At 36.3% G+C, this 24,626-nt stretch overlaps 1 protein-coding gene across 7 annotated transcripts in view; it reads right to left on the bottom strand.

Moving 5' to 3' along the window:
* The window catches only part of CDKAL1 (CDK5 regulatory subunit associated protein 1 like 1), a 702,199-nt gene that overhangs the window by 383,034 nt on the left and 294,539 nt on the right, over positions 1-24,626 (bottom strand). For all 7 annotated transcript variants that reach the window (XM_016954980.3, XM_063812805.1, XM_016954982.3 and 4 more), the window contains one exon: positions 3,957-4,060. In XM_016954980.3, the coding sequence (XP_016810469.2) occupies positions 3,957-4,060 (104 nt within the window). The remainder of the gene's footprint in view (positions 1-3,956; positions 4,061-24,626) is intronic.

Here is a 24,626-nt window from a genome sequence, read left to right as displayed (position 1 = left end):
GAATATTCCTATCACCTGAATTATTAAATAACTAAATGTGCAAAAGTCATAGTAATAAGAAAATGAGTCATTTCTTCTATTATGTTTACTTTCATAATTATTATTTGCAATTTTAAAGCTCAAACTTAGGATTTCTATAACAGCATTAAAATCTCAATGTCTTTTGCAGAAAAAAGACAATGCTACTAAAATGTCTTAAAAATATTAGCTTATAGATTGATACTTCCTATTTTTGAAAGGGATTATAAGGCCGCCCGTAGCATAAATTTGCACTTCTCAAATTTAGAAAATGAAAGGTAACTGTCATACTAAACATCTATCTACAGAGCAGTTTTTCATAAAACATAATTTGGACTCAAAAGAAAAATCCATCATTTGATTTTAGTCATTAATGTTTTTGCTATGGATGTTACAATATTCTTACCCAAAATTAGACTTCTCTTCCTGGCTTCGGATTTTAGTTTAAGTAATATTTCTTCTTCATAATTTTTTTTTTTTTTTTTTTTGAGACAGAGTCTTGCTCTGTCGCCCAGGCTCGAGTTCAGTGGTGCAATCTCAGCTCACTGCAAGCTCCGCCTCCCGGGTTCACGCCATTCTCCTGCCTCAGCCTCCCAAGTAGCTGAGACTACAGGCACCCGCCACCACGCCTGGCTAATTTTTGGTAGTTTTAGTAGAGACGGGGTTTTACTGTGTTAGTTAGGATGGTCTCGATCTACTGACCTTGTGATCCAAGGCCTCCCAAAGTGCCTTGTGATCCAAGGCCTCCTTGTGTGCCTTGGCCTCCCAAAGTGCTGGGATTACAGGCGTGAGCCACGGCACCTGGCCTCTTCTTCATAATATTGACATAGCCAATTACTTTATACATGTTATCTCAAATTCTTAAAATAAAAACATTAAATATTATAGTGATGAGAAAGCCATAAGCTTGGAGAGGTGAGATACTACGTTCACATCATGTGGCTGGTAAGCAACAGAGCAGTATTTCAAATCCAAACTGCTTATAGCAAAAAGCACCAAGTACTTGAGGACTTAAAATTTTCCTGGCTGGGTGCAGTGGCTCACACCTGTAATCCCAGCACTTTGGGAGGCCAAGGTGGCTTGAGGCCAGGAGTTCGAGACCAGCCTGGCCAACACAGGGAGACTCTTTCTCTCTAAAAAATTTAAAAATTAGCCAGACTTGGTAGTGCATGGCTATAGTCGCCACTACTGCGGAGGCTGAGGCAGGAGGATCGCTTGAGCCCAACAGTTTGAAGCTGCAGTAAGCTCTGACTGTACCATGACACTGCAGCCTGGGTGATACAGTGTGAGACCCTGTCACCAAAAAAAAAGAAAGAAAGAAAGAAAGAAAAAAACAACCACATTTCCTGAACACACTGGATTATCTCACAAATTAGCTCACCAGTCCAAAAACTAGCATTTAGTTTCTATTCTAATACACAGATAATAAGGCAACAGAAAAACCTGATGTTGCAAACATTCCATGGTTGGGAATAAAAAGATCTTACTGATGTTAATAAGAGTAATCTTCTAATACGTTCTCTAAAAATAGCTACTACGTTACTGCTAACCTCTGATATATTATTTGAATCACTCGCCTTAACTAGTCCAACCCACCTGGATATGACAATGTTAACTTACTAAAGATCTACAGAAGCAATACGCTGTAAATTGGTTACTCAGAGGGCATTTCTAAAGATAAATCACAGAGCTAAGGTGGATATTGTTAGAAAAAGTCATAATCAGTTTATACAAACTATGTTTCTGAGGCAGGAGAACAGGGTCTGGAGGCAGGGAACCTAAGGCCAATTCACCCTGACTTCCTAGAACTAAATTGGAAAAACAAAAACAAAAACAAAAAAACAACTTTCCAGCAAGTAACAAAAGGACCAGAGGTTACTCTCTTTGCAAACCCCCATCTTTTCTGCAGGGCAGATGGGAAATTGAAAGTATCTCTGATTGCTTGCTTTCTGCAACCAGTCAGACATTTGCATAAGCATGTAACTTTGTAACTTCACTTCAGCTTTCCATAACTAATCGGATGTTTGCATAGGAGTATGAACTTTGTAACTGCACTTCAGCCTCTGATTGGTTGCTCTCTACAACCAATCAGACTGACCATGGACCACCATTTCATTTACATGGGATGAACACCATATGGCCAGTGGGAAACCTCTAGGGGGTATTTGGATCTCAGGAGATTCTGTATCTGGGCCCTTGAGCCACTACTCAGACCTGCTCCCACACTGTGGAGTGTATTTTCATTCTCAATAAATCTCTGCTTTTGTTGCTTAATTCTTTCCTTGCTTTGTTTGTGCATTTTGTCCAATTCTTTGTTTAAAACGCAAAGAACCTGGACACCATCCACCAGTAATATTTCTGTTCTGTCTTCTTTTTTTCTCAAGTCACATATAATTCATAAATGTGTCCATATAAAGCCATGAAGCAATCATATCCAAATGTTAGCATAAGTTACAGGTGAAAATAGATGTAAGCGAGTGAAGAGATTTTCACTTTCTACATGGTGATTTTACAGCTTTACATTTTTCAAAAACGTTTTCAAGTAAAATGAAATAGATTTTTTAAAAAATTATATGCAGTTGCACTTAGAAATGCATGATGTTAAAAAAAGTACTAATTTGCATGCCTTCTAAGTTGCAGTGTTTGGTAGATAGATCATCTATGTTTAATATCCGCATTATCTGACAGATATATGAAAAAACAAACACTAATTAAGAATGCCAGCAAAGACTTTTTCAAATAGATTTAGTTTCTGGGAAAATTTTTGCCCCTTTTAAAAAATCCTTGGAAGTACTGGTTATGCTGTAGTAAAGACAACCACCCAGGCTTTTTCTTAGATTAGACAATAATCTGGCTGTAAAAGGAGAATGCTAGCAAGAGTCAGTAAATGTCCTTTATTTCTCTCTCAATACTAGTTGAATGTGAAAGGAGGAGGGGACTGAGCTAAGAATATACAAGTAGAGAAAAACTGTTGGGAGGCATCAATAAATCAAACAAGGAGATATTTTTCTCTATTAAGAGAAACATTACAAATTCATGTTTCTAAAAGTTTTCTACAGACTAAACAAAAAAATGAATTTGGAACTCATACTTTCTGAGACCCAGAGTATGAAATACTGAAACTAGCACTCCAAGTTACTTGACAAAAAGAAAAGTACATTGCCAATAACTATTAACCTGCAAGATTATGAGACAATGGATTATCTCATGTTGGGAGTAAAAACACACCGTTACAGGCACATACTATAAACAAAGACAAAAGAGGAAGTTTCTGGTTTGAGCAGTTATATGTCCACACAACTGTCACTCATGTTAAAGATAAGTCTTACTATATATGCTGAGAGAGACCTAGATAATCACATTTCCCGGCAAGCGATGACTCAGAAGTAGTTGGCCACCCCACACAAATCATTCTCATTAGGCCTCTCCCCCAGTACCAATCTTTAGTGGTCTGACAGTCATGTGGTTAAAAGGGGTGGCCTCCTTTATTGGCTGATATGAAAACTTATCTTCTTCAAAGACGTCTACAAACCCTAATTAGCTCTATTTTCTAAATGGTCCAAAAATGTCAAAGAAAAAGATGAAAAATCTGAGTATTTCACTTGTCCACAAAAATCTTAACAGACATCAGAGGCTCATGGATTTCATTTTATCTTAATTTTGTCTTTTCCATGGAGTCTAGAGGTGGGTGATAAAGTTCAAAATATGTCATTTACCTTAGAGTGATAAGAAAACAGAAGCGTAGTAAAAGAAGAGTAATTAATGTAAAAATAAACTAAGTGATTAACTCTGGTCACATCTTTTATTAGTTAAGCTCATATATTTGTAAAACTCTTCAGAAAACTAAAGAAGTTGGTCTCTAAACTGAAGTATTACTTAGAAGGCTAACATAATTTATTAAGAAGACTAATTTCACATATAATTCTAGAAACTCTTACCTTGAAAAGATTGTTTGGCTCTATCTACTAGTTCATCAATTGGATAACTGGCCAAATTTCCTCTGGCGTGTTTAGTTTTGCAGTAGGTACAAGCATTGAGACACCTGTTCAAATGATAACAATAAATAAGACTCAAATTTCTAAAGATAGCATATACTTAACATGGGGATACCTCAAAACATACACAAAAGTGCTCTTTCAGAAACATTTGCTTGGTTTATACAAGAGATTCAAAAACCAAGTATCTACCATGTCTCAGAGTTATTTTATCTCCACCAGGCACAAAATTTTGCAATTCTTTTAAGTTTCAACTACTCAAGAATGACTGTACAAATCACATATTATCTAAAAGTGCACAAATCTATGAGGAAGAAAGTTTAAAAATGCTTACAATGACTAATCAAAAGAAATTCAAGACCTACATTACTTTTTCATAAACTACTGACATTACTTTGGCCATCATAACTAGAAAGTTCTGGTATTCCTTATACACACTATAGTATTCAGAAATGATAACACATACTCATTTAACTTTTAACTAATGATATAAGAATAAATAAGTAGATAATATAGCATTCTCATAAGAAAATACAACCTTAGAAATTTTTAGATAATCTTTTTTCACTCCTTGAAATCAGGAAAAAATATTAAAGCATGTTCAATGAATAATTCTCTGAGACTACATTAATCAAAGTAAAAAAAGTAGAATGGCAATACTAGCTTTAAAAAATTAAAAAATAGGCATATTTCCCAATAGTATTTAGACATGATATAGAATTGTCTTTTTAAAACTAAAATATTGGTTCTCTTATAATATTAAAATATACCTTAAACAAATTTATTACAAAATAAAAGACACAGTTACAAAATAAAAAATAGTCCTATATCAAAAAGATAAGACTCAATAACATTGAACCAAACAAAAAGGAACATTTCTTCAGTGATTCGATTGCTATAATGAGTAGCAAGGCTTTAAAAAGACCATAGTACACAAATGCTTTAAAATTTCATATTGAGAAAAATTGTACTTTTAACAATTGAATCTGATCCATGTGTAATTTTACGAATATGTGACTTTAAGATACATATGAATCACTGTACTCAGCAGTCAAATATGCAATGCTTAATTTCTGAGAATTTTTGCATGGGATCCTTAAGTAAAGTAACATACATTTTAAAACGTGTTTAACTATTTAACCGACCACATAATCTTGAACTGCTAACACTCTTTTCCTCCTAAGTAATTTACATTTTTAAAATAAACACAAATTGTGGCTTCTCTTACAAATAGAGGTTCTAGTCTCCCAGTTGTTCTATGTCTTCTCTTTACATTTTCTGCCCTTTCTATAACAAGGGGAAGGGGAAAACCATTCTATTGTCGTTTCCTTGGTAGAGTAACTCAATTTTGTTTAGCCCTTACTGAGCATCAGACACTGTTGTCGATATTTTCTTTTTTTTTGTTTGTTTTTTGTTTTTCTGTTTCTTTCTTTTTTTTTAATAGAAACGGGGTCTCGCTATGTTGCCCAGGTTGGTCTCAAACTCCTGGGCTCAAGCGACCCTCCCCTCTCGGCCTCCCAAAGTGCTGGGATTACAGGTGTGAGCCAGTGATCCTGTTACTGATATTTTATATGCCTTATCTCATTTAACCCTTTCAGAGTTGGGTTTCCCTATCTTGATCTTACAGACAAGAATCCACCTCAAAAAATCAGATAAGTAGGCTGCTCAAGGCCATGTAACAGCTGAGATTCAAATCCAGGACAGTGAGATTTCAAACTCCAAGTTCTTTCCATACCAAGCTGCCCCCTCCCACAAGAACTGAGCGCCAAACATCTTAGCTGCATAAACATGCAAATAAAAAGACCTGCAAATCATCTGACATGAGATTTAAACTAATATAGCATATATATTCAAATATATGGCCAGTACTCATCTTCTTGAAGCTAAATATGAAGCTATTTAATTAAAATATGTGTTTCTCTCTTTTATTCTTTGGAAATCTAAGGCCAGGCTTCTTGTCCATCCAGTGTCCTAAACCTGTCACTTTCATCCTTGTTTACAATTTCTGTTTTTCATCCTCCTGCTGGTTCTGTGTGAAAACATGTCACTTCATCGGACTTGACACGTCATTTTAAATTCCATAGCTCAGGTTCTCAAAGCTGTTTATGGTACACTGGAAGACCAGGGTTCTCTCTGTTTTTTTTTCCTCGAGTGTCTCCATGGCCCAGTCAATGCAGCAGGCCTTGTCATGAAGCTGTGATTCCCACGTATGACTGGCATTCACCCAAGTTAGATCAGTACCCTTCCAGGGAACCTGTCATCTCTCCTTCTAATACTACCTCATTTCTTGTGATCCCTTTCCCTTATTTGTCCTATAACCAATGGAAAGCTCCATAAATTAAGTGAACAATCTTAATGGAAGCTATTGGTTGACCATTCCTAATCTGAAAATCTGAAATCCTCCCAAATCTGAAACTTTCTGAGCAACAACATGACACTACAAGAAAAAAATTCCACACCTGACCTCATGTGATGGGTTGCAATCAAAATGCAGTCAAAATTTTGCTTCATGCACAAAATTATTTTTAAAATATTATGTAAATTACCTTCAAGCTATGCGTATAAGGTGCACATGAAACATAAATGAATTTTGTGTTTGGAGTTGGATCTCATCCCCAGGATATCTATCTATCTATCTGCAAATATTACAAAATCTGAAGAAAAAAAAATTCAAAATCCCTTATCTGAAATGCTGGTTCCAAGCATTTCAGATAAGGGATATTCAACCTGTGCTAATATTTCTGACTTGGGCTGTTTATGAAAAGTAACTGTCTTAAGGAACACTAGCAGGGGGAAAGGGCAGGGGAAGAAAAAGAGAAAAGAAACATATTTTAAAATTTATAACATAAATGAATTGATACATGTAAAATACTCAGAATGGTGTCTGTATCTAGTAAGCAATCAGTAAGTGTTGGCTACTGGTAGGTTAATGTGACTATTAATTCTGTGAGGAAATAATTATGCATTATCATGTCCCAGGTGTACTCAACTTTATGGACAGATGTGTCGCTGATAGGTTGGCTTAAAAGTCAACTGTGGAAACCAAATCACATTTTCCTACTGTTTCACTTAATAAAGATGGAAATGTATTCCCCACGGAAAATCACTCATGAAACTGTACCAAAAAGTTTAAATAAACAAAGTGATATTCTGAAACATTTATAATACTCAAAATAAGCAACTAAGAATATTACATGAAGAATTCAAAAAACTCTGTGTTAAATTGTTCCCTTGGGGTTAATTACAGTTGTTGACATGATAATTTTTTGATTTTTTGTTTGTTTGTTTTTGAGACAGAGTTTCGTTCCTGTTGCCCAGACTGAAGTGCAATGTCGTGATCTCGGCTCACTGCAACCTCTGCCTTCCGGGTTCAAGCGATTCTCCTGCCTCAGGCTCCCGAGTAGCTGGGACTACAGGTACCTGCCACCACGCCTGGCTAATTTTGTATTTTTAATAGAGACAGGGTTTCTCCATGTTGGTCAGGCTGGTCTCGAACTCCCGGCCTCAGGTGATCCACCCGCCTTGGCCTCCCAAAGTGCTGGGATTACAGGCGTGAGCCACCACACCCAGCCAACATGATAGTTTTGAAGTTCTAAACTCTTTATTGCATAAGACGGGTTCATCCTATCCACAGTTATCAAAATAATACTGTATATTATCTTAAGAAAGTAAAAATTTCTTAAGAGCACATTTTTTTGACTGCTTGTATGTTTATTTTTAATTTTTGTGGGTACATAGTAGGTGTATATATTTATAGGGTACAAGAGTGCGTTTCTTTAAATTTGCTATAACAGTACCAACTCAAGCATCTAATTTGCTATTGTCTTAGCTTTAAAAAGAAGAGATTTGTTATAATACACAGAAAAAAGCCATGCAGTGTAAAATCAGAAAAGAAAGAATAAGCATTTTGATGCTATTTGGTTGAAAAACAGTTTTTCTCATCACCAAGAATTATGTTGACCAATCATTTCAACATAAGAAGCTTCCTATAAAATAAAGAAATTCACAATAGAAACCTTTAGAAGATAGTTTCAGTTATCTGTAAACAATTAAATAATTGTCTAGGAGAAAGAACACTGAGCCAGTTTCTTCAACTGTCAGAAAACAAAAGATCTTTGAAGGTTGACTGCAGAAAGCCAAAACCAAAATGAGATGGCTGTTGAACTACAAGGAAGATGCAAAATCCAAATAGGCCTAGACTGTCCTGATGCAAGGATAAAGCTAGCACACAATACCTACTAATCTTTGCACAGGTTGTTACATGGCCAGAGACCAAGAATGACTAAAACCCTCAAAAGCAGAGAGAGCTTAAGTATTTAATCTGGCAGTATAACCCAGGAGAGTTTTATTTTTTATTATTTTTATTTTTGTAAAAAAGGTTTTTTTTGTACAGACAGGGTCTCACTATGTTACCCAGGCCGGGTCCCTCAAGTTATCCTCCTGTCTCGGCCTCCCAAAGGGTTGGGATGACAGGCGTGAGCCATCACGCCCAGTTCAACCCTGAAGTCTTAAGAAACACCTGTGGTAGAATATTTTTAAATTACATAGACTAAACAAATGAAATAACAATGAATTTTCACAAATTAAAATACTTCAAAGGGTGTAAACACATAATGGTCAACTTAATATCCAAACCACATAAAGCAAGTGAAAACTAAAAGTTTTAACATACTTATTCTTTTTTCGTAAAGAGCATCTTTAGATATTACAAGTTCTGAAATAATTTAAAAATCAGAGTTATACTCTTAAAAAGTCACTCGTACTGGTATCTTTTTTTAATGGGGGAAAAAAGGTGACTAATGTGACACAGTCTTCTGGTTTTCTCTGCTTCAGGTCAAAGATAACCTGAATATGCAAAAACCATTTGGACTCAAGCATTAATACTCACAGCCTCCACTTTCCATTCCACTCACGTAATTTAATCATGATTTGTTTTTCATAAATTGATAGAGTATGATCTTTCTCAAAGCTTCAAATGTTACAAAATGGCCAGGCATGGTGGCTCACGCCTGTGATCCTAGCACTTTGGGAGGCTGAGGCAAGAGGGTTGCTTGAGCTCAGGAATTCGAGACCAGCCTGAGCAACATAGTGAGACCTTGTCTCTACGAAAACAAAAAACAAATGTCACAAAATAATAAGCCCTTAACAAGAACTAAATCTTGGAAAAGCCATACTGTGGTCTAGCCACATTCTTCCAAACTGAAACACCATCAAGTGAAGAAAAAACAAAAACCCAAGAAACCAAAAGTTCACACAATGTAGGCTGTGCCAGACTTGATTGTTAAATATAGCTTATTGTGAGCCCTCATCTTGGTTTAACTGTTTTTCCAGGAAAATTACTTTTTGATCTTTCAAACGAATACAGGAGATACTCATACCAACAGAATCTGATAAGATCTTCAAATGATAATATAATACCTGTTTGTCAAGATCAAAATTCTCAACAAGCAATGGAAAAATGACATACTTGAAAAATTAGCTGAATATACTTCCAAAACCCTACATTCTTTAAGCTTCCTGTGCCCAAAATTTCTCTTGCCTAAAATGAAATCCCTCCACTTGGGTGACTGACTCAATCGTCTCTCCTGTCTCTATCTTCAATTGTGAACTTGCGGAGTTAGTTTCCCCTGCATTAAAATATGTGTACTAAATTGAAACACAATTGCAACTGTATTTGCTCTTACTCTATTCCCATCAGCTACATCCTTTGCTCCAAAATGTTGTTCCAGCATATTTTAACTCTGTACCTTTTTCTGTTATTCACTTTAATTGAAACAATTATACTTACCACCTCTCAATCCCTGTAAAAAAACATCACAATCTTTAAAATAGTTTGAGGGGAGAAGTGGCCAGTGATAGTAAAAGACAGCTGCCAAATGCTTGCCAGAAACTCAGTTATGCATTTTACATTAATTGTTTCATTTACCCTCACAGCAATCTTGATATAAGCATTATTATTCTTCCGTAGAGGAAACTGAGGCTCAAAAAGATCAAGAAACTTGCTCAAAGTTATACAGCCAGCCAAGTCAAAGATCTTTCCAATTGCATTTGAATTTCCTTTATCACCAATTGTACTCTGTACTTCTCTTAAGAAACACGGACTTATTCTGTGTAAGAATACATGATTAGTTGCATGCTTATCTCAATATTCTTAAGGAACAGGTATTATCTTCCTTATTTACTATCTGCTATAGCATTTAACACAGTGACTTGTATACTATTAGAATAACAATAAATACACAAATCTCTTGGTGATTTCATAATGGACAGACCAGTTGACAAGCCAATACTGGGCTACAAAGCTAGGAGGAGTGCTAGGCAGAAAGGTATCCAGTAAAATACAATGAAGCAGGGAAATGGAAGTCAGGAATCGAGAAGGTGCAGAGCAATAATGCAGATCTTGCCAGACAAAGGATCAACAATCTTGTCTTAGAGGTCAGGAAGCTGGGAACAGGAAAGTAAAGCTTGGAGACGAGAGCTGTAAGACAAGGGACCCTACACAGGGTATAAACACACTACAATCTGTATACCATTCCAAGCAGACTATGCAACAAGAGAAATAAAGGGCCTGATAGTCCATCAAAGACCATCCATTTTCAATATTAACTATTTTTCCAGTTTCTATCAGTAGTTTCTGATGCTGGGATGTCACAGAGCAACACACTTAAAATGCACACACACATAACTGGACATCAAATAGGCTACCAATTTGTTATTTTGCCAAGATAGGACAAAAAAAGTTAAACTATCTTGTACTATCATTACTGTTTTTCAAAAAATAGCACATTTTAAACAACAAAACAGGAGGAATGTCATAATGAAGGCTCACAAATGTAGCTTCATAAAAATCTCATTATATTTTCCTTATATTTCTCATTTTATCACAGGCCAGCAAAAAAATCCATCAAGTTCTACAGAAACTGTTGCTGTAGGTGATTCTTTAACATCTTCCTAAGTTTTCCTTACATTTCTATAATGATCTTTAGAATTAAAGATGTACAGGGGGAAAAAAAAGCAAGAAAATGGCCTCTTTTAACTGAATATTGGTTTGAATCAGCTAATATGTCAATTGACATACAATATGTAGAATAAATATAATTAATAAGTAGCAGTGATCATTCCAGTTAGAATTTTTTTTTTTTTTTTTTTTTGAGATGGAGTCTCGCTCTGTCTCCCAGGCTGGTGTGCAGTGGTGTGATCTGGGCTCACTGCAAGCTCCGCCTCCCAGGTTCACACCATTCTCCTGCCTCAGCCTCCCGAGTAGCTGGGACTACAGGTGCCCGCCACCACGCCTGGCTAATTTTTTTGTATTTTTAATAGAGACGGGGTTTCACCGTGTTAGCCAGGATGGTCTCGATCTCCTGACCTCAGGTGATCTGCCCACCTCGGCCTCCCAAAGTGCTGGGACTACAGGCGTGAGCCACTGCACGCGGGCCTCTCCAGTTGGATTTTCAATGTGTTCTATTTGTAGCTAGCAGCTTACTCCCTGGGAGACAAAGTCCCACACCCTTAATAGCAACAACTGTTTTCTAAATGTGTTTACTAAAATAGCATGGTAAAAGATAATGAAATTCTGTCAACCATAAAGTACATACTTTTCCGAAAATTTTCTTTTGTTCCACCTTCGTTGTTATTTTTAGTTTTATAAAGCAATGACAGCAGACAAAAATTAAGGCTAAGATATTATCTACACCTTCCAAAGACAGCAGTAGAGACAACTGTAATTGTCAAATAATGTTTGTGATATAGACACCTGGTTGGCCATCCAAGCTGAGACCCAAAGTGACACTGTGCTACAGATTTGAGCTAACTTACGAATGTCCAAGCTGAAAATGAAACAGGAACTGTGAACACAACTATACACTTCCTACCATAGTAGGAGATTTTATTTACATAATATATGTATAAATTATACATATAAATAGACATATAATTTATCCTTTAAGAATATAATTCTGCCATGTAAGATATATTCCTAATATACCATAAAGTTTAAAAAGCAGTAACAAATACTGTTTTAAAATTATGTAATGTAGATGTATACATCTATAAAAATAGATGTATACATATATAAAAGTAGATGTATACATATATACAAGTAGATGTATACTTATATAAAAATCATATACATACAAGTACACACACACACACACACACACACACACACACACAATTTCTTCCCAGCTCCACCCCTAACTGTTCTCTATGTCTGGTTTGTTTGGTTTTGGGGTTGTAGGTTGTTTTTGTGTTTGTTTTTTCTTTTTAGGTACACATACCTGGCCCCCTTATCAGATTTACTGAATTAGACTTTGCAGGAATGAAAACAAGGCATATATATATTTATAAAAAGTATTATTATTATTATTATTATATGCTGAAGTGAAGCCAAATTTATGCTAGTGTTAGAAATATTTATTTCTGCAGATTAATAGTTAACACTCATCTGCTGTTAAACTAAGCAAAACTAAATCTGTACTTTCAAATATTCTAAAGGTCAACTTATGGGAAAGTGGTCTCTAGCAAAGACTTACCTAAGGGTTAATCTGAAGATCTGACTAAGCCACAGGCAAAATATACCAACCAAAAAACCTGAATAATGGACCATAAAATATACTCTAAAAGCAAAGGAGTATTAGTGAACAAAACTATTGTTTTTGTTCTCTCAGTGGTTATGGAGGCTGACGTCTGCTGAGGTGAAATCTCACAGGAAACAGTGGTTGAGGCTAATTCTATAACATGTAACAGGTACCATATTTTGGCGCCTGGGATAAAAGGTATTGTTCTAACATGAGTCAAAACATCCTGGGAAAGAAAAAAAAAATCTTATATTTCAAGGGCATTGAAACTAGAGAGCTAAATTCAGATAAAACTTAAATTTCTAACCTGTGTGGGAAAAAACTTAAATTGTTTGGGTCAAATAATGGTGTGAGCAATCACATAAGGAAGAGAGATGACGTGTTTTAAAGTGAAATGAAAAAGTAGTGCCTAAGCATTTATGTAATTACCCACCATTTTAACTTCAACAAATTCTCCAAATTCGAGAGCTAACAATTTTAATCAACATTGTAATAATTTCAGTAAAATTCAACTGCCCATCTTTGACTTGGAGATTACTACCTAACGCAGGGCCAGGAAAAGTAGCATTTAACAGAGAGAGAAAATGAGGGAACTGGTAGGCCCTTAGCACACAGTCCACTGGCTACCAAGGCGACTACCCAAATATCCATGAGAAGAAAGCTTTCCCACGCAGACCTCAGCTGCACAGTGGTTTAGTGCCTCTTCTCCTACATACACATTACACCTCTTTTCCTTGACTGATGGATAGAATCCCTATCAATACAGTGAGAGCTCTTTTCTTTATTGGAACAGGAGAAGGGAGTGATAAAAACTACCCCCATTAAATACAAGATGTATTTAAAGGAATGTATATTCCTTTATAAAGAATTGTGCTGTTTTCAGAAACATTTGGATGGAAAAGGGAAAAATGCATCTCAACAGAGGAAATACGACAATTTAAGAACTTAAATAAGAACATTAAAGAACAGTATTTCAGAGATGAGCAAGCAATGTGCCAGCTGAGAACTTCCATCCCAAGAGGTGGTGATATTCATGGAGTATAACCCTAAAAAGCCAACCTATGACAGAGACAAAAGTGAATCATAAGAAAGACCCGGATTCCCAGATTCTATTCTTTTCAACTGTAATGCCATTGAATATGCTACAGAATAACTGCAACTTACGCTGAATTTTTATATATAACTAGCTTAGTGATGGTGCTGCTTTTTTAAAAATGAAAATGTTTGTACAATATGCAAACATTATATTTTTGGTAATATGATGGCTGGAACTCAGCAAATCAGATAGCCTTTGTAACATAATCGTCAGTTTGATTTACTTCGATGCTTTTCTTTTCCCACTGCTAAATCTTGAGGTCATGTCCAAGTGAATGAAATAGTTACTCTACCGAGTCACTATCGAAAAGTGCAGGTGTGGGCTATTCATAGGAGGTACACTCCTGCTTTCCTTTTTCATCTACATAGCAGGGAGTAAAATGGAGGCTTGAGGGAGCAGAAACCCATGGGTCCCTTTTACAACAGCCAGGAGAAGGAAGGAGAAGAGAAAGGGTAGTTGCTCATGTAAAGTACACAAAGCAGGGCTCCCTCATATACATCTCATTTTGATAAGCACAACCAGCAGATTCTTGGTGCCGGTAGTAGAAGCTCCATTTTTCAGATATGAAAACTGAAGTTGAAAAGGGGTTCCAGGCCAGGCGCAGTGACTCATGCCTATAATCCCAGGACTTTGGGAGGCCGAGGCAGGTGGATCACTTGAGGTCAGCAGTTCAAGATCAGCTGCGCCAACACAGCAAAACCCTGGCTCTACTAAAAATACAAAAAAATTAGCTGGGCCTGGTGGTGCACGCCTGTAATCCCAGCTACTGGAGAACATGAGGCAGGAGAATCACTTGAATTCAGGAGGCAGAGGTTGCAGCAAACTGAGATCATGCCACTGCACTCTAGCCTGGCTGACAAGAATGAAACTCTACCTCAAAAAAAAGAAAAGAGACAAGACAAGACAAGACAAAAGACAAGACAAGACAAGACAAGACAAGACAAACAAAGCAAAGCAAAGCAAAGGAGTTCTAGTACACAGGCTAATTAACTGCCAGATTTCATGTCTGCACCTACCTCTTCCTAATTCTAAGAAGACTCAAAAGGCTCCTTTTGTGGGGAAGGAGGTACCTTGTTTATTGCTTAGTATGTATTGTTTAATAAATAATTATTTTAATAATCTTCACTTTATTGAGGTAAAATTGACACAAAATAAACTGTACATATTTAAAAAGTATAATTTGGTAAGTGTTGACATATGAATACATCTGTGAAACATTGCCACAATCATGATAATGAACATATCCATTGTCCCTAAAGGTTTCCTTGTGTCTCTTTGTCACCTCTCCCTCTAAACCCTCTACCCAAGTGCCCAGGAAATTATTGTTCTTTCTTTCACTATAAATTAGTATGCAGGATAAATTGGTTTTCAATAATTTTATATAAATGGAATCATAGAGTATGTACTCTTTTTGTCTGGCTTTTTTCATCAACACTACACAGTGTGTCAATAGCACATTGCTTAGCACTACTCCATGGATTTGTGCTTTGCTAGCTGTTTCCTGTGAAGCTATGGCAGTATGGGGTGATAGAGGGAGATAGAAAGGCTAGACAAGAGAGAATGGACTTGCCTTTTCTATTTTGCTTCCTGTCCTCCTCCATAATGCCAATTTCTAACTCCGATGTGGGAGAAGGTAACATCAGAACTCTCAAACAATAAGCTAATGACTTAAATTTCATGACTACTCTAAACATTATACTATAGTTGCTTCAACCAAAAGAACCTTAAATGGTAGAAAAATTAACAATGATGAAATGTGTTGCCTATTTCTTCTAGTCTAGATAAAGATAAGCTTAGTCTGAAAGAAGAGAAGGGAGAAAATACAGCATTGATACGAGAGGTCCTCTTTGCCTTTATAACCCCCAAATGCTAAAAGTCTGGTAATGTGGACTCCAATAGGGTTAAAACAAAAATAAACCAACCAAACAAAAGGCCAAATCCCAGAAGCCAAGCTTAGGTTCGTGAAAACAGAAGCTGGTATGTTAGAAATTCCATAGGAGATGAGATTGGAACCCAGAGGACATCTAACTCCCACCCCCACAGTTGTCCTTTCCCAAGCACAGCTAAGCATCCTCTTGCCTAACAAAGACAAAACAGTTCATTGTGAAAATGCAGCTGAGATGTAGCCTAAAGGCAAGGGACAAGCTGAGGCCAAAACATGGTATTGGCCTTTCAATTAAGGTCCTGAAGTTTAGGTAGAGGCTTCTCGCTATAATAGAAAAATTCCCAGGTGCAGAAAGGATGACCAGGCAAGGTTTCTGGCTATTGTCACCGTAAATGGAACTGACCAGAACAAACAGACTGATATTCCACTTAGTCCACTTAAGGGAGCTGATTTTCCAAAGAAACCACAAAAACCTGCTGAATGTCTATGTCAATGATTCTTAGAGAACGCATCAGATGCTCTGGGAGTTCTTATCAAAGCACAGATCGCTGGATTTCCTGTTCTCATTCAGGAAGTCTGTGGTGACACCCAAAAATTTGCCGTTCAAATGATGCTATTGCTTCTGGTCTCCGGACCATGCCGAGAACCACTGTTTCAAAGCAACCTGAGATCTCTCCTACCCAACCTTGCATTAACTGAGAGAGAACTGCTGGAAATGAATGGTCCTTCCTAAAAGCAACCCCAGATGTGGCATTAAAAAACAAGGAAAGGAGAGAGATTCTCAGAGCTAAAAATCACTTGCTATCAAATATGCTAAGAAATTAACTTCCTACCAAGTACAGGGGGTGTTTACCATTCCTGGATTATGAAAGAATGACCAATATGTGTTGTTTTCTATTATTTTCCTTTTAAGATTAGATTTTTCATTGCATCATCCTGTTCTTCCTCCAGTATTATGAATAGACATAGGTGAGTTACTTTTTAGTTACAGGTTGCAAGACCATAAAGAGCTACACTAGATCCCACAGAGAGGAGTATATACCACCCAGATATATAACCTATGTATCATCTAAGATCCTGGTCTTGGAATTGAATGAGACTTTGAGTATCCCTCTTCAGGGAAGTGGCAAGGATGGTTTGTTTAAGAGCAAGTTTTAGTTAAGAACACGTATAGGAAAAGCATGTGTATGAATGTTAGGGAGCAAAAGGTGCGAACTACAGTGCATGTTGCTACTCAGGACTTAACCCCACTCTCTTTCCAAAAGAATACTGATTTTGTTCAGGAATCAACTCTTCTCTCATGCAGTCAGTAAAGCTCACAAAAAACTAACGCTAGAACCAGTTCTAGAATAGAGCATGGCTAACCAAAGGGAAATACCTTTTCATTCTCCAATAAATGCTTCAATAAATGTATTCCAATAAATACATCAGGAACTCAGACCTAAGCCAATCAGAATGTAGCATTTTCGTGGAAACTGGGATTCATTCAGGAATGTGCCTGAGATAAAATTCGTATCAATGAAATGTGCTGGGAATTCTGGGGAAAATACTGCTTTGCTTTTAAAATAGTGACCTTTTCTTTTAGAGATTGAGACAAAATTGCACTCAGGACCATTTAATCCTCAGACTAAAAGTCAGAGGAGATATAGCCAAGAAAATTACAGGAAAATGTGGTAAAGCCACTGGATTAAGGTATACTTCTTACCTTCAACTATGTCATTATATGTCATTATCATTAAGTTATTTATGATATGCCATTGAAATTTATACATCTAAATAAAAACTGTACCTATTAAAGGCAATAAGAACTTCAAAGAACCAAATAAATGGTGTTTGCCAAAATAATTTTATATCCTCCTTAATCTGAACAATTTCCGTTTTTTAGAGACAGGGTCTTAGTCTGTCACCCAGGCTGGAATGCAGTGGCGTGATCACAGCTCAGTGCTCCCTCGAACTCTTGGGCTCAAGCTAACCTCTTGCCTCAGTCTCCCAAGAATCTGGGAATACAGGCTTGCACCACCAAACCTGGCTAATTTATTTTCACATGTTTTTTTTTTTTTTTTTTTTTAAATTAGAGACAGGGTCTCACTATGTTAACCAGGCTAACAAATCGCTTTGAATTTGCAATCTTTCTAGGTGTCAACTTTGCAAAATGCTTTTCATTTGATCATTTGAGATTTACAAGATAAATAGATAGTCCCTGCCTTAAAATTAGAAAAGTGAAAAAGGAATTGCAATTTTTGCATTGTTGGAATTTGCCATTTGATATTGGAATACATTCTTACATAAATGTGGTTATGTTATAAATCATTTTAATGGGCATTTCTCACCTTATATTTTTTTGCTAATGACTTATTACTTGCTGTTTATGTTTATCTTAGACTATGGAAATGATGTTAGACATAAAGTAAATTTGAGCAATCTTCTTATTTGAGTTCAAAATGGGTCTTAAAGCAGTGGAGACAACTCAGAACATCAACAACACATTTGGCCCAGGAACTGCTAATGAACAGACAGCGCAGCGGTGGTTCAATAAGTTTTGCAAAGGAGAGGAGAGCCTTTAAGATGAGAAGCATACTGGCCGGCGATCAGAAGTTGACAATGACCGATTGAGAGCAATCATTGAAGCTGATCCTTTTACAACTACATGAGAAGATGCCGAAGAACTCAAAGTCGACCATTCTACGTTCATTCAGCATTTGAAGCAAATTGGAAAGGTGAAAAAGCTCGATAAGTGGGTGCCTCATGAGCTGACCGGAAATCAAAAAAATCGTTTGAAATGTCATCTTCTCTTATTCTATGCAACAACAACAAACCATTTCTTGATCAGATTGTGATGTGCGATAAAAAGTGGATTGTATACAACAACTGATGAGGAGCAGCTCAGTGGTTGGACTGAGGAGAAGCTGCAAAGCACTTCCCAAAGCCAAACTTGCACCAAAAAAAGGTCATGGTCACTGTCTGGTGGTCTGCTGCTGGTCTGATCCACTACAGCTTTCTGAATCCTGGTGAAACCACTACATCTGAGAAGTCTGCTCAGCAAATCAATGAGATGCACTGAAAACTGCAAGGCCTGCAGCTGGCACTGGTCAGCAGAAAGGGCCCAATTCTTCTCCACAACAACACTCGTCCGCACATTGCACAACCAACGCTTCAAAAGTTGAATGAATTGGGCTATGAAGTTTTGCCTCCTCCGCCATATTCACCCGACCTCTTGCCAACCAACTGCCACTTCTTTAAGTATCTTGATGACTGTTTGCAGTGAAATTGCTTCCACCACCAGCAGGATGCAGAAAATGTTTTCCAAGAGTTCATCACATCCTGAAGCACAGATTTTTATGCTACTGGAATAAACACACTTCTCGTTGGCAAAAATGTATTGATTGTAATGGTTCCTATTTTGATTAATAAAGGTGTGTTTGAGCCTAGTTGTAATGATTTAAAATTCATGGTATGAAACCGCAATTACTTGTACACCAACCTAATATTATAGGGTGGACGTAATATAGAGACTATATAAAATAGATTATGCAGACAATTTGTTAGGCTTCCAAATTCTGGGTTTTGGTAAGACTCAAGAATCATAAGAAAAAAAATCAAAGTTGGAAAAAAAAATCTAAAAACATACACTTGTCTAGTTCAACCTTTTCATTTTACATGTAAGCAATGAAGACCAAGTGATTCAGCTAATTAGTTTGAAGAAGCAAAACCCACATTTTCTGAAATGCGGTTTAATACTTCCACACCAATAGTTCTCAACTATTTTTCCTGGCCAAAGACAACACTGAGATATGCCCCAGTCCTGTGAATAGCAGTAATTCTTAATAGGAGAGGAGAGAAGGAGGGAAGGAGAGGTGTAGGGGCACAGGGGAGGGGAGAAGGGGTAGAGAAAAGGGAAGGAGGACCTGCAGGGTGCAGTGGTAGAACATTACCCATGCTATTGGGGGAGATAACTTTATTTACTGTGGTCTTATTACTTTAGAGGTTAGATGTTACCACTAGTTTGTATTATATTTTGAAATTTGGTCCCAAAATATGTAATTCTAAAATTTATTTATTAAAAAATATCTTTCTGAAACATATCATACAAATTCTTTACCTGAGGAAACAGAGTACAGTGAATCATCTTGAATAGTATCTCATGTTACTGTTCTCAACTTCATACAATCATTGTAAAGTGCTATAAAGATACAGGGCAAAACATATTGTTGCATTTCTGTTTTTAATTTAGTTAATTTATTGGTTTGAAGAAAGGGAAAAGAGAGTCATATGTCTACTATCATTTATTTTGTTTTGATAGTTATTCTAAAGTTTAGGTTCACAAAAGGTTCAGCTATGATCATGTAACTGGTAGAAAATAACCCATGTTAAAGTAAATAACAGGCCAGGCATGGTGGCTCACACCTGTAATCCCAGCACTTTGGGAGGCCGAGGCAGGTGGATTACTTGAGGCCAGGAGTTCAAGACCAGCCTGGGCAACATGGTGAAACCCCGTCTCTACTAAAAATACAAAAGTTAGCCAGCTGTTCTGGCACATGCCTGTAATCCAGCTACTCAGGAGGCTGAGGCACAAGAATAGCCTGAACCCAGGAGGCAGAGGTTACAGTGAGCTGAAATTGTGCCACTGCAAGTGAGACTCCGTCTCAAAAAATAATAATAATAAAAGTAAATAACAGCAAACCTACTGTAAAAATCATTTGCATAAATGAATTCAGTATCATATTCATGTTGAGAATAGTTTATCAAAGCACCTAAAGTGTTTGTAGACCCACATCTCTTCAGTGAGTCTGAGAAATCAAAATTATTAACATTGGTCTACTTCTGTTCTTGCAGTACAGAAGGACCTAAAATAAAACATTTGATGCTACTTTTTCTTTTGTCGACTCAATCTTTTGGAGAGCTTGAAAAATAATACAGTTTTTCAACATTCCTGCACACAAGATTTTACCTAATTCTGGAGTTACCTATTTTGTTTAACCCATATGACTAAGGTGAAGGGTAATGCTTTGCATTGCATCTATCCAAGAAAGTTTTTGTGATATGAGGAAGCAAGTAAATAGGCCTAATATAACGAATCTGTAATACTTATTGTATTGAGTATATAGGAATCGAAATGAATCTGTTAGGAACTAAATACTAGAACAGTAGTTCACTCTGAGGTTTAATGAAATCTAACGACCGATTCTCAAGAAAAATATAAACAACACAAAATTCCACAGACAGTGGGAATGTAAAATGGTGTGTAGCTGCTGAGGAAAACAGTGTGGCAGCTACTAAAACAAAATAAAAATTAAATTACCATATGATCTAACCATCTCTGGTTAAATTCCTCAATTTCTAGTGAAATTCACAAAAGAACTAAAACCAGAGACTTAAACAGATATTTGTATAGTAATGATCACAGCAAACATTATTCTCAATAGCCAAAATGTGGAAGCAAACCAAATGTCAATCACCAGATGTATGCATAAACAAACTGTACTATATATATGTACAATGGAATCTTATTCAGCCTTAAAAAATGAAATGTGACATGTTACACAATGGATAAATCTTGAGAACATTATGCGAGGTGAAAAAAGCCAGTCACAAAATGACAAATACTGTATGATTCTACTTATATGAGGTACCTAGGGTAGTCAAGTTCATAGAGACAGAGAGTAGAATGGTGGGGCTGCAGGGAATGGGGAGTTATTGTTTAATGAGTACAGAGTTTTAGGTTGGGAAGAGGGAAAAGTTCTGGAGATGGATAGTGGTGATGTTTGTACAGCAACATGAATGTACTTAATGGCACTTAACTATCCACTTAAAAATAGTTAAAAAGGTCAACTTTACGTAATGTTTAGTTTACCACAACAACAACAGACTGGTTAATGCTAATCTATCATAAAAGTTTCAAGAGGAAAATATAATTCTATGGACAATTCCAACAGTTCACCAATTACCTAAAGATAATCAAGGAAACCCAAGCTATAAATACCTATTAAATTTCAACATAAATATAATGAAACACAGCCAAGCACAGTGGCTCATGTTTGTAATCCCAGCACTTTGGGAGGCTGAGGCAGGTGGATCACTTGAGGTGAGGAGTTCGAGACCAGCCTGGCCAACATGGCAAAACCCTGTATCTACTAAAAATACAAAAATTAGCCAGTCATGGTGGTGCATGCCTGCAATCCAAGCTACTTGGGAGGCTGAGGCACAAGAATTGATTGATCCCAGGAGGTGGAGGTTGCAATGAGCCGAGATTGTGCCACTGGACACCAGCCTGGGTGACAGAGCAAGACTCTGTCTCAAAATAATAATAATAATAATGAAACAGGCATTACAGTACTATTTATAGAAATTAGCTTTGTTTTATCACTATAATGATTGCCAACTAAATCCCATGCCTAAATATAATAAAAGTTTATTAAAACAGCAGAAATTGTTCTCCCTGCTCTGAAGTTATCTTTCCCACACTAAAATAGAGCAACAGTAATTCCACATTTGTTGTTTGTATTTCATCACTGTTTTCAGACAGAACAAGAGATCTGCTGCCTACACACCATTTCTCAGCATCAACACCCATTTTCTTATGCAATTTTAAATTCTGTTGGCAGGTTAAAGACATTTTTTCCAACCACAAACAAAAACTTCTTTTGATACTCTAAGTGAATGTTCAAGGAAATGTTCCCAATTAAAAAAAAAAAACTATTTAAAACAATAACATAGAAGTATATCAACAGTCTTAAGAAAATGTAAGTGGTAATTCAATGAAAACCTCAGTTCTAGATATAAGACATATAGGACTTTATACTACCTCATTGACAAATCACCTATCTTTATGTCTTCAATTTGGAACTTTGCAAATGTTAAATGAACACAGAAGGCCAGAATGCTAAAAAAGGCAGAACCACATAACTTAGTCTTCCATGCAACTCCATAGACCTTTTTTTTTATGTTTAAAACATCACTTTGTAATAGCCCTTGACAATGAAAAGTGTTTAGCTTCAATTGTTCGTCTCTTAAGAGTTATAGAAACTAGCGTTACTAGAAATTTTTAGCCTAAAAAACTTAAATCTTAGTACATACTTTTAATATCTCATAAGTAAAGGTTTCTTTGCTATTGTTAAAAGAATTGTAACACAAATAGAGACCATCACAAAGATAAACAATGGCAGCTAAGAACATACATAGCATTTATAGGGCAGTGCCGGGTACTGTTACAAGCACTTTACATTTATTTAGCTAATCCTGAAAACTGCCTCATGTGGTAGGTACCACTATTCCTCATTTTACAGATATGAAGCCAAGGAATGGAGAGGTAAAGTGATTTGCCAAATATCAAAAACATCACACAGCTGGTTAAGTGGTAGAATCCAGACAGTCTGGCTCCAACATCTATGCTCTTAACCATTACACATACCACCTGTCATAACATATTGGGGAAATAAAGACGATTTTGATAATGCTGAACAAGCTCTTTAATAATAACATAATATAAAATATATCAGTTGTCTTTTTGATCATAGTATTGTTGGTTTTGTTTGTTTTTAACTATGAGCCACTGTGCTAGAAGAGTGTAATTCACAGAATTAGATATACTAATGAAATTAAGATTTTTGGTAATGTCCATGACTAAGAAGAAAGTAAGTCACAAAGATTAATGGCCAATTATCTTAAGTCTTTTGCTAATTTTGTGAACAATATACAAGTATAAAAACAAAGCCAACAAGACTGGTAGTTTGCTCACCAAAAAAATAAATACATAAATTTATAAGGAAATGAAAAGTGCAGGTGATTAATCAGAATACTTATAAACAGATATACAGTTGAGATTTTCAACATATAAGCTTCAAGATGTTGAGGTATAGGTAAATTGTCCAAAAATAATCAGAGGTTGGAGGAAGGACGGAGTTCGTGATTAGTATGACTCACATGCATCTCGCAGCAAAACACAAACCACCAGACGTTTATCTATTAAAAACAAAAGACACTGAGTCTGGCACCAGCCTGAAAAGCAAGAAATACCATATGCGAGTCAGACACTCGTGTGCCATTTAAAAATAAAGAAGGGAGATAGGCACATGACACACGATGAGTTCTAAACTTGACCTTCTCTGAAGTACACAATTCCATTTATAACTTCCAAAACAATTCAAAACACCTGAAAATAGTAACTTTCACAAGAAAAGCAAGCAAGAAAAACTAAAAAGATGCTTTCAAAATCAGAGGATAAAACTATTACAAAAAGAAATACTATATTTAGGGAGGAAAAAACCAAAAAGATTTTTGTGACACTGACTGTATTTTTAAGTGGGCTCCCCTCCTCCCTGTATTAACATGAACCCAGTGAAGCCAACCATTCTCTTGTGAAGACACCTAGGTTGAGCCCATGAGAGTGGAAAACTGGCTTCTGCTTAAACTGTTCCTCCAAACTCCAGTTTCCCCTACAAAGGAGAAAAGCTGTACTTGGACTAAAGATTGCTGCATCTATTTAAGCAAGGTTCTGTTTGAAAAGGAAATGATATAATTACATGTAGCAGAAACCCTGATGGGACCAAATTCAGGTCATATTTGTGAGTAAAGAAAAAGTAGCTAATCTCCCAAATATGTAATGTAATAAAGTAATCCCCCCAAAATGATAGAATAAGAAATAGAATGGAGAGGAGATACAAACCCAATAAAGAAATGCCTTAATAAGACTACAGGGGTCTTGGGGACCTCTCTAAGTAGCATACCCATATTTAGAATCTGGCAATAATTTATTAAGTTACAACAAATAATCAACTTGGGTTAATATCAATAAACTGGGACCATTTAAAATTCATTAATTACACTCATATTGTTAGCAACAATTTTTTAAAGTATTTACAGTAAATACAGCCTGTCACTCAGGGTATGCTTCGATGCCACAGCACTATCAGGAAGAATCAAACCATACTTTAAAAGTTCATGAGAGCTGTTGTAAAAGCACAGTGTGTGACATAATGTTATCATTAATACTTAACAAATAAAGTACAAAAAACCCCACCAAACCCTACAAAAGTTTCTAAACACTTACCTTCTATTTC

Source organism: Pan troglodytes, chromosome 5 (assembly GCF_028858775.2).
Source record: "Pan troglodytes isolate AG18354 chromosome 5, NHGRI_mPanTro3-v2.0_pri, whole genome shotgun sequence".
In the NCBI taxonomy this organism is placed as follows: domain Eukaryota; kingdom Metazoa; phylum Chordata; class Mammalia; order Primates; family Hominidae; genus Pan; species Pan troglodytes.
This window is presented reverse-complemented; position numbering and strand designations above follow the sequence as displayed.